The sequence below is a fragment of the Spodoptera frugiperda genome, chromosome 31, assembly GCF_023101765.2.
Source record: "Spodoptera frugiperda isolate SF20-4 chromosome 31, AGI-APGP_CSIRO_Sfru_2.0, whole genome shotgun sequence".
Taxonomy (NCBI): Eukaryota; Metazoa; Arthropoda; class Insecta; order Lepidoptera; family Noctuidae; genus Spodoptera; species Spodoptera frugiperda.
Window position 1 is genome coordinate 9577156 of NC_064242.1, and position 16251 is coordinate 9593406.

At 34.5% G+C, this 16251-nt stretch overlaps 4 protein-coding genes across 4 annotated transcripts; 1 reads left to right on the top strand and 3 right to left on the bottom strand.

Annotated features, from left to right (window-relative positions):
• On the bottom strand, positions 1–1956 carry LOC118276338 (uncharacterized). The gene is made up of 5 exons (XM_035594610.2): positions 1829–1956; positions 1475–1685; positions 1092–1225; positions 715–870; positions 1–200 (listed from the first exon to the last, which is right to left on the bottom strand). The coding sequence occupies exons 1-5, from the start codon at positions 1899–1901 to the stop codon at positions 70–72; spliced, it is 705 nt and encodes a 234-aa protein (XP_035450503.1). The 5' UTR covers positions 1902–1956; the 3' UTR covers positions 1–69.
• Positions 1957–3613: 1657 nt separating this feature from the next.
• Positions 3614–7111, top strand: LOC118276339 (uncharacterized). Its single transcript, XM_035594611.2, has 5 exons — positions 3614–3715; positions 4441–4654; positions 5504–5640; positions 6240–6395; positions 6799–7111. Exons 1-5 carry the CDS (start codon positions 3661–3663, stop codon positions 6951–6953), a joined length of 717 nt encoding a protein of 238 aa, XP_035450504.2. The 5' UTR covers positions 3614–3660; the 3' UTR covers positions 6954–7111.
• Positions 7112–7159: 48 nt separating this feature from the next.
• LOC118276340 (circadian clock-controlled protein daywake-like) lies at positions 7160–9241 on the bottom strand. The gene is made up of 5 exons (XM_035594612.2): positions 9144–9241; positions 8328–8538; positions 7934–8064; positions 7596–7748; positions 7160–7389 (listed from the first exon to the last, which is right to left on the bottom strand). The coding sequence occupies exons 1-5, from the start codon at positions 9199–9201 to the stop codon at positions 7232–7234; spliced, it is 711 nt and encodes a 236-aa protein (XP_035450505.2). The 5' UTR covers positions 9202–9241; the 3' UTR covers positions 7160–7231.
• A 2954-nt stretch (positions 9242–12195) lies between these two features.
• Positions 12196–14291, bottom strand: LOC118276429 (protein takeout). The gene is made up of 5 exons (XM_035594732.2): positions 14212–14291; positions 13521–13728; positions 13074–13204; positions 12581–12733; positions 12196–12382 (listed from the first exon to the last, which is right to left on the bottom strand). The coding sequence occupies exons 1-5, from the start codon at positions 14267–14269 to the stop codon at positions 12225–12227; spliced, it is 708 nt and encodes a 235-aa protein (XP_035450625.2). The 5' UTR covers positions 14270–14291; the 3' UTR covers positions 12196–12224.
• Between the last annotated feature and the right edge of the window lie 1960 nt (positions 14292–16251).

Below are 16251 nucleotides of genomic sequence, written 5' to 3' on the forward strand. Positions count from 1 at the left end.
AAAATATCAGTAATTTATTAATTTCTATACATATAGGTACACATATTATAATTCAAATTGCAAGTTTTGTTATTTCTGGTAGAATATCTCATCACTCGATTTGCTTTCCAAGAAATGATTAACTTTATTCATATATTTTGCCATGAAACTCTGCAGCAAATGTTTTGCGGCTTGTTGATGTGTGTCACGCCAGTCGGTAGCTGAAAATATTTTGTATTTTTATTATTACACTCAACATTAAAGACCTTAAAAGAGTCAAAAAATAAGTGTATATTTATATACACTTATTTTTTTATTTCTACTTATTTTTTTGATGAAAGCTTTTAATCACAAAACTATCTATGAAGAACTGCTTCGTTGGCAAAGTGGTTGTAATTGCGACTGCCGGGCAAGGGCCTCGTGTACCACTCCCGAAGTTCAGGTTAGATTCGAACAAAACTATTGCTGGGCTTTTATTTCGAAAATTTCTCAATGTGCACTCCTGCCTATCCCTTCGGCGATAAAAGACGTATGTGTTAGTTATACCCATTTTTAATGTTTGAAATGAAACCGGTTTGTTTTTGGAGGTTTGACATTCAGTAACCTACTGAATTACTTATAACTTATTTCAAAACAAAAATAACTTATTCAGATTTCTTATTATATATCCAGGCCTTTTTACTCGAATAAATCTAAATACTTCTGTATATAATATAATTTGTGAAATACTCTTACAGTTTTGCTTATCGCCACTGGATTGCTTTTTACATTCGTAATGCACCCTTGCCTTGTTGTCAGGCGTGAATTTGTAACTTTTGATTGTAAGATGAATTTTGTTGTCAATACCGTTGTATTGGCTATAGTCTCCCACAAATCTTAGTAGATAGTCATCTGGAAATAAAAGATAGTGTTTAATATCGGAATGGTATAATGGTGGTACCAGATAAACAAATAGCAGGCGAAAATTCTAGTCTAGGGCAAAGTTTTAAATAATAAAAAAATACATTTACAATTTCGAAAATTTTCGACAGATCTATACCGAGCTTTGAGTTTAGCGATAGGTTCTTATTGTAACGGAATTTTGGTATCTTAATTTTAATTGTTTAACTTACCAAAGCTGACTACACAATTTCCTTTTTCATCGACGTTCTTAGATCCTAGTTGATCTTTCATATCATAATCCAGCTTCATACTAAGACTTGGACAGGAGATGTTGTACATAAATTTACTCCTTTCAGTCGAAATTCTGGAAATAAATATTAATTTTAATTGATATTCTCGGAGTACTCGAAGTTTACATGCAAATAAACATGGTTAAAAAGGCCCAATGATCAATTGTTGTGCAGAAAACTCGCTAAGCACATCAGCTCGCCTAATCGGAGGATCCTCCCATTCCGATCTAAGGGAACTTTACTCTCTGTTCCCTAAAAATCCACTTAATATAAAACCTTGATCCTAGCTAATTTATGGTGTTTTGGTATTCAAAAGTTCTTACCGAGTTAGTACGACATGGCAATTGGACATTCCCAAGAAGGTATTGTTTTGTGCACCATATTTAATTTTAGGCAAATCTATTGTCATTGAATCCAATTGCATCGGGTCGGAAGAATCAACTCCACTCTTGCTATTTATGAAATTCTTAAAGGCTCGTTCGCAACTTTCTGTTAAACATTTTTCATCTGTGAAGGCACATAGTACCCTTTCACCTGAAAATAAAGTGATATTTACTCTTTTTCATAAATTTATTTAAGGCTTAAATTGCAATTTAACTTATATACTTTTATTTCTTTATATCTCGTCACATTTAATACACAACTGTTTGTGCAGTTCAAAAGTTTATTTCACTTACTTAAAGCACTTTCGCAGAATAATAAAAAAACAATGTTTAATGCCGACAACATTTTCCCTGTATTAATGCACATGAAATGGCGAAATGTTGTCTCAGCTGTATATTTATATAACAGTTCCCAACCGACGCACAAGTTTATCTATCCAATCAAGCAATGCTTGATGCCGTACATAAAAAGATCAGTTTAAAAAAGTACCGTGGTATATTTTTGGATTAAAAATAATTACAACGATAATCAAATTAAATGCTGACGTCATTGTTCAGTGGACGAAAAGGTTTCACATACATCATTATTAAAATAAAAATTGTTATAAAAATAGGTACATGCTAATTGCTACCAAACAATTTCAAAATTACTTATGTCTTTCTACATATTCTGTAGGGTTTATTCTTTTTTACTTTTTTGACAATGATTGTGCGTTCTTATAATACATAGCACGTGTCGCCATATAACTAGGTACCTAACTGTATTAAAATCTTACGTTAAAACGTTTTAATCTTGTACCTTATTAATTTTGTAACTTAGTATCTAGTACTGTGTAATGTTATAATGTTCAACGTCTCCGGGGCTTACCCGGGCCTAGTGATCTGGGGGCCTACCCTAATTCAACGAAAAACGACATTTCGTCCGAAGCTTCGCAGATTGCATACTACAATTCTATTTATTGCGAACTTTCGTGAACAAAAATGAACGAATAAATGAATAGGTTTTGATATGAAATTAAAAATAAAACGTTATTTTATGTAATTTTATTAGTAAATCAATAAAACCTACGAAGATTAAACGAAATTTCGGATTCGAGAACTGGAGTAGGCCCCCTGTAATACAGGTTCAAACTCTAATAGACACCAATCTCATAGCTGTAACACTATATACCTAAAATGTAAAATTGTAAAAAAAACCTTGAGAAAATTAAGAATTTTATTTGTTATTATCTTCCTACTCTTACGTTAAATCCTATTTCCAACTGGTTTCAAACTCCGTGCTTATTACAAAGGATGTTGCAAACCAGCATAAAATATTTGGTTTTCATTGTTGGGTTTGAATTGTTTTGAAATAAAACTAAATGTAAAAGAATATAATTAGTTTTTTTTTGTGGTATGAAACAAATTAAATTTGGGTCTGCTTCCGTTTACGAGTTAAATGACCCTTATGTAGTTATTTTGATTTTATTTTAATATCTTCAGTTGGTTGACTTATGTTAATTTTGGTTTTGGAGATCAATTGGAGTTTATAAACCAGAAAGTTTTCTTAAACAGTCGAATCTGGTCAATTCAAAACTGAAGGGACTCTTAAAATATTTCCAATTACCGAATGTTAAAAATATAGGTACTGTCTCTGCAAGTTCTGCAATCTCTCTGTCTCTTTCTTTCTGCAACTTCGAATTTTCAAATAGTTTGACGCCAATAAGTTTGAATTAACGATTAATTTTGTTACCTATCAGTAATTTTTTCAATCAAATTACCAAGTGTATAAAAATGAATTGATTGAGTTGGAAATATAGAGAGATTCTCTGAGGACCTTTGAATTACCGAGAGGTTTAAATAGTCAAAGGTTTGAATTATCGAGAGTCGACTTTTCCATTCGATTATTTAATTGTTTTAAGTTAATAAATAGTTTATTGAAACTTATTACTAAATACCTACTTACTTTTATTAAAAAAGAAGGCTTGATCTTATCTAACGATTCAGAGATTTTTATATTATAACTTAAAACTTTGTCCTGCGGAACCATAACATTGTATTCAAAATTTAATTTCACAAAGTATAAATTCAGTAGAATATAAGAAACTCTTGCATTAGATTAGATATTTCGTTTATTGTTGGCAAAAATGTGCTCAAGTAGAATATTTGTTTTTAGTGTAGTTTTAATAAGTAGCGTAACATGTAAGTGATATTATTTATTAATTTTATATTAAGGCAACCAACAGCTAATGCAAATACAAAAATTCACATATCAGCAAGCATAACTACATTAAGCCAATTACAGAATTATTATCGATATATTTATTCAATTGCAATAATGAACAAGCACCTAATACATATTTTTTATATTTTAAATGGTTTTAAATATATGCTTATATTGTATGATCATTAAGATTAAGAACGTGCACCAAATATCAGATCGGTCGATTGGAAATCAGAAAGGGGGTTAAATTCCAATTAGTAGTAGTTAGGGGTAACTAAGGACGAGATGACACCCTAGTTAGGGGTCGAGTGGAAACATAAATTATCGGGAGCCGATAGGGACTAAACGAAAGTTTCTAGCTTTGTAACTGCAATTAAGTTATGTTGATAAATGTTATACGTTGAAATATCGTCAAACAAACAAAGACTAGTTATGTATCTGTGACTTAATATACTATCCAGCCAATCGATGATCCAAAATTTTACCAATACTTTTATAGTTTTAGCTACCCATCTTAGTCAATAAAATTTCAACAATAATCCCTTGTTTCAATTTTCAACGCGATCTTTTCAGCTGTTTTAACATGGTTGAGTAACAAACATTCACAAACTCACTAAATTTCGCATTTATGATATTAGTAAGATTTTAAATCTAATTTCTAAATTCTCTATATTATTAATACAAAACTCTTTTAAAATTTCAGCTAAACCACGCATAGCATGTGATGTAGATGACCACAGATGCCTAACAGAAGGTGCTGACAGATCATTCGATGAGTTTATTAAAGGTATACCTGGTGTGCTACCATCAGACCCTTTACGTCTAGAATATTTAGAAGTAGATCTTCCAACGGTATCGTACAAGTTAATAGGAGCCTCACTCTCTGGTATGAGTGATTGCAAGGTGGATTTTGTAAAGTAAGTACATTTAAACTCTTTATAAGCTGTGTTTTTAGTTGTTACTCTTACAGATCTAAAGAGAATAAGTAGTATTCATATAGCAAAAAGCCTTTTATTTCATTGTGTGTTGTAATTGCTGCACGGTTGGTGCGGTGGCTGGGCAACCAGCTGTCGCGCAACGTGTCGCAGGTTCGATTCCCGCACAGAGCAACTCTTTGTGTAATCCACAAATTGTTGTTCCGGGTCTGCGTGTAAAGTCTCCGTGAACTTGTATATTTGTAAACGCACCCACGACACAGGAGAAAATCCTAATGTGGGGCAACGTTTAATTTAAAAAGAAAGAAAATTGACATACAGAATAGCTAATAATAAAGGTGCACTCCACTGCATACAAAGATAAATTGTTGACTGATGTCCATATCACTTACTGTAACATTTTTTAACCGGACACTGCAATACCGGATTTTTTGAGAAGGACAAAAGCATTCAATTCTCCCACCTTGGGTGAAAGAGAGAAAGAGTGTTAGACTCTTACTAGGAACAGGGTGGTTTTGAGTCCTGCTTAAGTCCTGCTTTTGAAGCCGGAGCCCCGGCACCTATTAAGTCCAGCGGTTCCGTATCACTCGTACGTCTGTTTACGTTCCGTAGATATATCTACTTGAGCTGCGGACTACCTAGCGGGTTTACCGGGGCTCCGGCTCGAAAAGCAGGAGAAGGAACGGGGTGGTTTTTAGTCAGTAAGAGTCTGACACTCCCTCTCGCCTCGCCCAAGGCGAGAAAAGTCATTAGATGATTTTCCCACCGCAAAAAAAAAAAAAAGATATATCTACTTATGATAACTAAAACTATACTTTACTTCTGTTTCAGAATATATAGAAAAGAAAAGAAGTACCATTATCACGTTTCTTGCCCACATTTAACTTTCCAATCAAAATGTGATTTAAAAGGGTATATAGGTCCTCAATACATCGAGGGCAAAGGCTCAACGTGCAAAGTTGACCATTGTAAGTATTTCTTTTCACCTAAATATTTCAACATGAGATAGAGAGAGAGATACTTTTTATTATTGTTTACTAGCAAACCCCGCGAACACCGTTTTGCCACCAATGATTTTCCCTGTTTCCCTGCCTTTCTCTTAAATTTTTCGTGAATTTTCTTTGCTATACTCGTAAACCTCACGGAGCCCGAGATCTTTCCAACAAATGCAAAACCGTGGAAACCGGTTCATGCGTTCTGGGGTGTTAGCATCAGGAAGGAAAACCCGACGAATAGATAATGCGCGCAGAACTACACAGTTGGCTATTCCTTAGGTGGCGACAGGGGTGACATGGTTTGCCTACTGGTTGCAGCATATATGAGATTAGGCAATGATGACTCTCTCTATCTCCTTAACGAATATTTTTCTAACTAGATTCAACTGTTTTTGAAATACAAATACATACGGTACAATAATGCTTTTATGTATCTTTCACAACTGAGCATAACATACTCATGCTGTAGAGTACCAGCATGGTTTACATTAATGTTCGTATGTCTAGAATCACATTTCACTAGGAACAAAAATATAATAATTAAAGCTGATAATTTATACATTTTGTTACAGATGACTACAATTTCCTTTTCAATGGTGACTTTTACAGAAAAGTAAGGCCTGACAATAAAGTTTACTTCGAATTACTAACTAGTAATTTAGAAATTGAAGCTAAAGGGAAAGTGGTTTATCAAGTTAAAGACCTATTTAATGGAAATAAAGAGAAAAGTAAGTTATTATTTTTTAATACGTCTTTTATAATAATAAAATTATCGTGAGACATTAAATAGACCAGAAAACACGGTTTACTCACGTAAATTGATGGAGAAAAGTTCTACTAGTTTCGAGTCACAGAGGGACTCTTTATCATGAGCAGCGTGTGCAGACGTGGCCACGTCACGCAGACAGTATAGTTATAGTAATTTTTTTAAACCCTATTTATGTCATGGCCAATTTCAATATCTTATTTATCTGTAGATTTAAATACTGAAGATATGTTATGGCAAGGTCTGTTCAAAACATCTCAAAATTGTATTTCTTTTTTAGACTTATCTAGGACATAAAAAATAAATAATACTTAAAATTAAATATTAGTAATTATAGTACTAATATTTGTTTTGTACATTTCTAGCTGCCGCTGTACAGGACTTTTTGAACGAACACTGGCAATTTGTGAATAAACTGTTACGTACACCAACGATGGGAGCTCTCATGAAAAAATACATTAAAAATATCAACACTTACCTCAGTAAAGTGCCCGTGGATGATATATTCTACCAAGATTAGTTCATTATCACTCGGAAAACGACCCTAATTCAATAAAGGTACTCTTATGACTCGATTAGATTTTGGAACTGTTGTCTACGTTGTTTCTAATTGACCTTGATGACTGAGAATGGCTCCATGTATTAATCAAATCCTAATAAAATCATTATGAAATCGTATACGTGCGTTTTCTTGCAGGTTAAGTTAAAAAATAAATAAGATACTAATTGCGTTTCTACAATAAGTTGCTCATATTTCCTTTATTGTCATTTTCAGTACATCGGTTTTACGTTACATTTTCATTGCTCATAAGAAAATATGTCGGTAACTGGCACTTTATCTCCATAATCATTCATATTTTTCACAAATACTTTCATAAATGCTTCCATGGCTGGTTGACACATCGCTTCGTCCGTTGCTTTCCAGTTATCGTTCATCATTTTGAGAGCAGCGTCAGCTGAAATATAAGACAAATACATATAATGACAAATATACGGTACATAATTTGAACAGATAATTTTTATTTCAAAATCAAGTCACGTGGAAGGGCCGTGCAAATCCTCTGGTATTGTGGATGTCCGTGAAAGTGATGATTGCTTGCCATTTAGGTCCCATTTGATCGCACAATTAACGGCCTATCCCATTAAAAAATCTTAGTCTTACATTTTTGCTTATCACCATTGAAGAGATTTTTTAAGTCATATACTACTTTTCCTTGTGCATCCAGATTAACTGTATAAGTTCCAAACTGTAGATACGATTTGCCATCGCGTTTTTCTGTCTCGTAGTTGCCATGTAAAAGGAATCGGTAGTCATCTGAAAGATTCAAAACGTATTACCTACATATTACAAAAATCAATTCGAAAATGAAATGCTTTTGCTCTTCAGTTTACAAACATATTCATTAAAACAGACACTTGATTTACAATTATTGTGCTTGATTTAACAATTAACATTACTTTGAAAAATTAAATATTATAATTACTTGAAATTGTACTTACAAAGTTCTACTTTAAAGGGACCCTTGCCTTCAATATAGCTGTTAAGTAAGTCACCCTTTAGGTCATATTCACCGACCAAAGTAAGTTGTGGGCATCTAAGTTGATAGTCGAATGTTTTATCTTTCATAAATCTGAAAACGTGTAACACACAAGTACATAGTGCTTTAAAAATATTATGTCTTTAATTTTTGCGTATGGAATTTCCAAGGAAAACTACGAACTTACAATTGCAGTTTCCAGACTAAACCTGGGCTTATTATAAGTTTTAAGTAAATCGGTAACCTACATTAAGCAAGCGTTGTGATTAATGCTCAAAACTTTATGCATACCAGAAGAGGCCTCTGGCCAGTAGTGACTGTTGATGTTGTTTGAATTATATGTTTAGACAACTAACCTTTTTAGTTCAATAAAACATTTCTTGAATCCAGACAAAACGCCATCTTTAATAGTGTATTTAATTGTTGGGAGATTTCCTACAATGAAATCTTGGCGCAAAGGGTCAGAAGGTGCCACACCAGGAATACCATTAACGAAATCAGAATAACCTGCTTGAGAAGTTCTGGTTATACAGTCAGCATCACTAAAGTCACACTGGACTCTAGGACCTGGAAATAAAAGTAATTATGATTTAGAAATTTTAGTTAAAGGTAATTGCTACGCTACGTTGGCATCCACCAATCATATTCATTGGTACTAATAGCTTAGCACTAGTACCTAGTTTACCGGGGCTCCGACTCGAAGGGCAGGAGTAGAAACGGGGTGGCTTTTTGTTAGTAAGAGTCTGACACTCTCTCTCGCCTCACTCAAGGCTGGAGAAGACATTGAATGTTTTTTTCCTTTTAAAAAAATTTAGTTTTATACCCCTACATAGCACATCTTAAGTGGAAAAGCACCTAAGGAGCATGAAAGAGAAGAGAATTGAAAAAGCGATAAACAGGCGGAAGTTTTCTACTACTACTAATCAACAACTTCATTTATATTTAACTTTTATAATTATCACTTCAAGATTTTAATTTTAAAACAGATCACAGAGTTACCTATAAATGATTATTTAGAAGTATAATATACTCCGAGATAAAACTTCGAAATCAGTTTTACAGGACATTCAGGCAAACGGTCCAATAGAGGAAGTATTAAGATTTTTATTGAATTTTAGCAAAAGATGGCGATAATTTATGATAAATATAATTATGGTAAACGAGTCACTTACCAATAACGCCGTTGAGGCAAAACAGCCCAACTGCAGCCAACAATACTAATTTAGCCATACTTGATCAGTTCAAATTGTGCAATGTTGGCATGTACCAAAGTTTTCTGCATTTATAGTATAAAACTTACCAAAAAAGTGTCCATGATAAAAAATCGTATTGCAAAAACCATAAATCTAAAGGATAATGTAAATAATGAAGTGTTAATAGATTTAACATAAATACGATAGAAGTAGTAAAAACGCAACGTTATCTATCATCGTAAATTGTAAGGGTTTTTATGTAATAAATATAAATTAAGTTTCATGCTGAATAAAGATATAATCTTTATTCAGCAAATATACATAATTACCTACTAGAGCCGTTACCTACTTGTCGACTTGTCGCCGGTGACTCAGTCTCTCGGCGACCAAAACAGAGAAACTAGGTCCAGGATCAAGCCGAGCGACAGTACTCTAAGTACATTCATGCAGAATGAACATCGAAGAAGTGCAATAGTAGCGCTACTTATAATAAAGAAAAAGAAAAAATAAAAGAAAACCAAAAGAGTGTTGGGTACGTCTGTTGTAACAAGACAAATAAATGACTGTCTTTTTTTTCCGTCTGGTAATCCTTTATCTCCAAATAACTCCACTATTTCTTTAAGTCCCGATTAAAATATTATTGACCCAAATTGCTTTTCGGGATTATAATATGTATGTCCAAAATAAATTTCTAAGTAGCTAAAGCCTGTGCCATTTTAGTGCGCAGCCTCCAGTTGCTACGACAGTTGCTTGCAGTGCAAACGCTCCCATTTGAAATCGTGTGTCTATTGTCGCCTGTGCATCTCCACAACGTGGTGAGTCTTCGAGTCGCTTGGGCGACTGACGACTTAGTGTGCAAGTATCTATTTAAACTATAGTAAGAGACAGTCGCCGGCAACTGTGTCGCCGGCGAATAGTCGACAGTGCGTAATGTCTCTTATATAATATTATTATTTATAATTGAAATATCGTGATAAGTAAAAAAAAATTGACGTATATCAGTCAATGTCTATTAATCTTGCCATTTGAATTGAACACGAATGGTGTTACCCAAATAGGTACATTCGCTTCCATTCAAGTGTGGGAGAGCCATGCTTCGGCACGAATGGGCCAAATCGCCTGGAGTGATACCAAGGCCTCACCGAAAACCGACGTGAAACGACGCTTGCCTTGTGTTTCGTTGTATGAGTGAGGTTACCGGAGGCCCAATCTTCCCAATCCCCGATTCCCCAACAACCTTTAAATTCCTAACCCCCAAAAAGCGGGCAACGCACTTATTGTAACGCCTTTAATGTTTTAAGTGTCAATGGGCGGCGGTGATTACTTACCATCAGGTGATACGTCGGCTAGTTTACAGCGTATTCCATAAAAAAAAATCACCGAGCCCCAGTCAGACCTTTGGAAGGCGTACGAGGAGCTGAAGCCAGCTCGCAGAGGCCTGTTGAACAATTTTAATCTTTAAGTGAAATGGGACATCAGTCAGTAGTTATCCCTGTATGCACTATGGAAGTGCACCCAAGGACAAACTCCGGTTGATGCAGGACTATTGTGAAATATGGTAATACGAAATGTTAGGGTGTGGGTTGCTATGCAATAGTTAACATTCATAAATATACTATAGCTCCTGCCCCTGACCAATATTAATACATATTGTCATATTATAATTTACTAGCTTCTGCCAGCGGTTTTGCCCGCGTTCCCGTGGGATAAAAAGTGGCCTATGTTTTATTCCAGAACATAATTTACACCTGTTCTAAATTTCATCTCGATCCTTTCAGCCATAATTCATTCAGCCATTTTGCAAATCAAACCAACAAATTTGTAACTTTAAATTTATACTTATAGTTTCAACCCTCGACTCGTGCAATTTTACTCACTCTCCACCACAGGCTGAACCAAAGCCATGTGCGAGAGGTTGCTGGATCACTTCCGTACAGCAGTGCTCAGCCCAAGCGTCGCGTTCCGCGCGCGCCTCAAAGAGCCATCAGACCACCACAGATGGGGTGCTGATCTGGAACTGCGGACTACCTAGCGGGTTTACCTGGGCCGCAGCCTCGAAAAGTAGGAGTAGGAATGGGGCGGTTTTTAGTCAGTAAGAGTCTGACACTCCCTCCCGCCTCGTCCAAGGAGGGAGAAGACATTGGATGATTTTCCCCCCTCAAAAAAAAAGCAGGACACACCGTCTTCGTATGCTCCACCGCTAATTTTATCGGTTTGATATATTGGTTTCTAGATAGATGTTGAGGAAATCTTAATGGAAAGAAACGTTAAAACAGTTTTCTATTCAATGGACGTGAAAATGTTATGTTTACATAGAGGAAATATTCTAACATAACCGTCGTTTACGAAGTCATAATCCGAGTAGATTTCTTAGCTATCATAGCCAAGGAAGCGTCAAAATTAAATAATCCCACCTGTACGCTGCAGAAACGTGGTAATTTGGCTTCAAACTTGTCTTGAAACAAAAGATTGGATATGACTCTGGCTCTATTTTAAGGTAAAATGACATATTTATTTTTATGATAGTAGAAAAAAATTAATGACTTCGTTGGTCAACGAATGATTAAAATCAGAATTTAAAGGTATATAAAGTTCAGAATCTAGAAATATCTCTTAAGTTGCCAATAGGTGACCCTATCTTGGGTTAATTTGAACTTGTGTTTTGAGCTTTACAATTGTATCTTACGTATAGTTTAATAGCACCTAGTTTCACTGACAGACAGACTGCCAGACAATTCAATTTGACATTTCAAAAGTGCCTAATTTAGGATTAATTGAAATAAATGCATTAACTTTGACTTTGAATATTGTTTAGTATGACGTTTAAAAATCGGAAACCGTATTCAGTGCGTATATATTTGGTTCATGAAGTGGCTTATTAATTTTTCTTCTTATTAGTCTTATTACTCTTAGATAGATGTTTAAGGTTGTTAAGCAACAGTTTTAAATCGCTTACAATTAATTATTTCACTATTAGATACCAAAGAAAGGATTGATATTGATAAGTTGCTCATATTTCCTTTATTGTCATTTTAAGTACATCGGTTTTACGTTACATTTTCATTGCTCATAAGAAAATATGTCGGTAACTGGCACTTTATCTCCATAATCATTCATATTTTTCACAAATACTTTCATAAATGCTTCCATGGCTGGTTGATGCATCGCTTCGTCCGTTGCTTTCCAGTTATCGTTCATCATTTTGAGAGCAGCATCAGCTGAAATATAAGACAAATACATATAATGACAAATATACATAATTTGAACAGATAACTTTTATTTCAAATCAAGTCACGTGGAAGGGCCATGCAAATCCTCTGGTAGTGTGGATGTCCATGAGTGATCCATGAGTGTCCATTTAGATCCCATTAGATCGCACAATTAACGGCCAATCCCATAAAAAATCTTAGTCTTACATTTTTGCTTATCACCATTGAAGAGATTTTTGAAGTCATAAACTACTTTTCCTTGTGGATCCATATTTAGTGTATAAGTTGCAAAACGTAGATATGATTTGCCATCGCGTTTTTTTATTTCGTAGTTGCCTTGTAAAAGGAATCGGTAGTCATCTGGAAGATTAAAAACGTATTGCATATTACAAAAATCAACTCAACCGGTAATCAGTAAGTGGATCAGACGTTTGCAAGATTTCATTATCGACACATTGAGTCTGGTTTAAGGTTCTGTTATAGTGTTTTGAAAGCCTTGATTTTGAATTAGGAGTGTAATTTGTATGAGCTATCGGTCACATAGACGGGCGGTAAATTAAGGATTGAAAGGCTTTTGCTCTTTAGTTTACAAACATATTCATTAAAACAAAATTATATATGACGATTACTTGATATTGATTGATTTAACAATTAACTTTACTTTGAAAAATTAAATATGATTACTTGAAATTGTACTTACAAAGTTCTACTTTAAAGGGACCCTTGCCTTCAATATAGCTGTTAAGTAAGTCACCCTTTAGGTCATATTCACCAACCAAAGTAAGTTGTGGGCATCTAACTTCAAAGTCATATGTTTGATCTTTCATAAATCTGGAAACGTATAAAACATAGTACTTTAAAAATATTTTATTTCTTAAATTTTTGTGTAAGATATTTCCTAAAAAAATCTGCTGATTGGTCACTAATCTAGCTTTTTCCGAGTTATATGTTACTTTCGAAGATTATTTGGACACCACTGGCAAACGATAAAGGAAAACATCGTAAGGAAACCTGGGCTTATTATAAGTTTGAAATAAATCGCCAACCCACATTGAGCAGGCGTAGTGATTAATACTCAAAACCTTATGCATACCAGAAGAGGCCTTTGGCCAGTAGTGACTGTTGATTTTGCTTAAATTATCAGTACCTTAGTTTAACAGAACATTTCTTGAATCCAGACAAAACGCCATCTTTAATAGTGTATTTAATTGTTGGGAGATTTCCTACAATGAAATCTTGGCGCAAAGGGTCAGAAGGTGCCACACCAGGAATACCATTAACGAAATCAGAATAACCTGCTTGAGAAGTTCTGGTTATACAGTCAGCATCACTAAAGTCACACTGGACTCTAGGACCTGGAAATAAAAGTAATTATGATTTAGAATTTTTTGTTGCAAGTGAAATGTTTTAAAAGTTCAATAAGTTTAACCTAATTTTATTTGTAAAATAAATTTGTAATTTCAGTTTTGTTACATTTACTTTTTTAATTTCAAAACTAATTTAAATGGCGTAGTTTTACACCCCTGCATAAGTTAGGTGCTTTTCCACAGCACATGTGCTATGCTACGTTGCTGTAGATGCGTTTGGCAATCTCTAATTTTATTCATTGGTACTCATAGCTTAGCACTGGTGGAAACGGATTCAACTAAGATGTTTTTTATATGTAAAGATGCGTGCTATGGATGTGTGCTATAGATGCGTGCTATGAATGAGTGCTATCGATGGTTTCCATACGATGGCGTTTAATAGGTGGATTATTAAGATTTTTGGGGGAATTTTAGCAAAGGATGGCAATCATTTATGACAAAATATATAATTATGGTAAACGAGTCACTTACCAATAACGCCGTTGAGGCAAAACAGCCCAACTGCAGCCAACAATACTAATTTAGCCATACTTGATCAGTTCAAATTGTGCAATGTTGGCATGTTTCAATGTTTACTGCATTTATAGTTTAAAACATACCACAAAAATGTCCATGAATAAAATATTTTATAATTTGCAAAAACCATAAATCTAAAGGTTAACGCAAATCATTAAGTGTTAATAGATTTAACAAAAATACTTTAGAAGTAGTAAAAACACAAGGTTATCAATCATCGTAATTTATAGGTATAAGGGTTTTAATGTAAAAAATATAAAAAATATAAATTAAGTTTCATACTGAATAAAGATTACACAAATATACATATTTTGCCGGCGACCGTCGAAAGTGGATAATGGCTATTTTTTATATTTATTTAAAATTTCTACATTTACATTTTTAAATACTATACATACAAAATAAATAAAATAATATTTAAAAATATAAAAATAGGAGCCGACCAGTAGCGGGAGCGTGGTCAAGCCACCGGTGGTTAGGGCTCCAGAGACAGAAACCTCCTCACAGTACGTGCCGTTTCGAGGAGTACTGCCTTCTGCATCAGACCCTTGATCCATCCGCCCAACCCCAGCCTCCTAAGGTGGTTGTCGAGGCTGTTGGGTATTAATCCGTTGGCCGACACGACTATCGGCACAATGATAGCCGAATCCACATTCCACATGTCGACAACCTCGTGAGCCAAGAAAAATAGAAAAAAATAGAAATATTGTGAGAAAAAAAAATAGGCGCATATCAGTCAAGGTGTATAAGGTGTAATCTTCCCATTTGAATTGAACACGAATGTTGTTAACCAAATAGGTACATTCGCTTTAATTCACGGGGTTACAGGGTCCCGGACCTTTGGAAGGCGTACGAGGAGCCGAAGCCAATTCGCAGAAGCTCGTTGAAGAATTTTAATCTAAGTTAAATGGGACATCAGTCAGCAATTATCCCTGTTTGCACTATGGAAGTGCACTCATGGACAATCCCCGGTCGATGCAGGACTATTGTGAAATATGGTAAAAAAATGATAGGGTTATGGGTGTGGGTTGCTATGGAATAGTTAACCGGGTAACTATGGATACTTATACTATGGCTCCTACCCTGACCAATATTAATACATACGGATAAACAGTCATAGGTACGTTATTGTTATTATTCAATGTACGAATTAAATTAGCAATTAATTCGTCCTATTATAATTTACTGGCTTCTGCCCGTGGGATAAAAAGTGACCTATGTGATATTTCAGACCATAATCTACCCCTGTTCTAAAATTAATTGTGATTCCTTCAGCCGTTTGTCAAAAAGACCTTCACCTCAGTGTCGGAGTAATAAACAAACAAACAAACACATACAAATTTTAAATTTATAATATTAGTAGGATATACGCAAAAGTAAAGTAATAGGAGTCCATAAAGTATCCTTAACAAGCAAATCAGCAAACAGTATAAATAAGGCTACTAAAAAATAAGACCAAATTTCAAAGTCAAAAGCAAACCTAATTTCGTTAGATTAAAACTGAAGACGAACGTTTCTTCTTATCGTCAATGAACACAGACTTGAAAGATTGAATATAAAATAGAATTTAGCGAAGTTTCCATTCAGCGATAAATGTATACAAATTTCGGGCGTTCCGGTCCATCCTCTCTGTGGCCAGATAAAAGGAAAGTTTTGAAATGGATCGAGCCCGAGTTTTATCAGATTCAAGCCGAATCTGGTTGAACGAAACACATTTTGAGGAGTATCTTTTTAACCAAACTTTTCTTTACGTAAAGGTTTAATTAAATTAAGGTGAGGATTTTAACCCTTCACGTTCACACGTTGTTTTCAAATGATTAAAGATTGAATGATTTGGTTAGTGTTGTTGTAGATGATATTGAATATCTAAAAAGTTTGTCTAAGACGTTGTTTATTGCAAAACAGGTCGTCCTTATTTTAAGGATTCAAGGTTTATTTTATGTCATTTGCTGTTATTTGGTGAACTTGTTCGAAGTGGGTGTGAACTGCGTGTTC

Bases quoted from the DNA above. Each gene is read 5' to 3' on its own strand.
- LOC118276338 (XM_035594610.2), bottom strand. From the start codon at position 1,901: ATGTGCATTAATACAGGGAAAATGTTGTCGGCATTAAACATTGTTTTT. The intron at 1,226-1,474 runs GTAAGAACTTTT...ATTTATTTCCAG, and splicing joins TGCCATGTCGTACTAACTCG to AATTTCGACTGAAAGGAGTA. The intron at 871-1,091 runs GTAAGTTAAACA...TTTTATTTCCAG, and splicing joins AAATTGTGTAGTCAGCTTTG to ATGACTATCTACTAAGATTT.
- LOC118276429 (XM_035594732.2), bottom strand. From the start codon at position 14,269: ATGGCTAAATTAGTATTGTTGGCTGCAGTTGGGCTGTTTTGCCTCAAC. The intron at 13,729-14,211 runs GTAAGTGACTCG...TTTTATTTCCAG, and splicing joins TTGCCTCAACGGCGTTATTG to GTCCTAGAGTCCAGTGTGAC. The intron at 13,205-13,520 runs GTACTGATAATT...ATACGTTTCCAG, and splicing joins AAATGTTCTGTTAAACTAAG to ATTTATGAAAGATCAAACAT.
- LOC118276340 (XM_035594612.2), bottom strand. From the start codon at position 9,201: ATGGCTAAATTAGTATTGTTGGCTGCAGTTGGGCTGTTTTGCCTCAAC. The intron at 8,539-9,143 runs GTAAGTGACTCG...TTTTATTTCCAG, and splicing joins TTGCCTCAACGGCGTTATTG to GTCCTAGAGTCCAGTGTGAC. The intron at 7,749-7,933 runs GTAAGTACAATT...TGAATCTTTCAG, and splicing joins TCCCTTTAAAGTAGAACTTT to ATGACTACCGATTCCTTTTA.
- LOC118276339 (XM_035594611.2), top strand. From the start codon at position 3,661: ATGTGCTCAAGTAGAATATTTGTTTTTAGTGTAGTTTTAATAAGTAGC. The intron at 4,655-5,503 runs GTAAGTACATTT...CTTCTGTTTCAG, and splicing joins TGCAAGGTGGATTTTGTAAA to AATATATAGAAAAGAAAAGA. The intron at 5,641-6,239 runs GTAAGTATTTCT...ATTTTGTTACAG, and splicing joins AACGTGCAAAGTTGACCATT to ATGACTACAATTTCCTTTTC.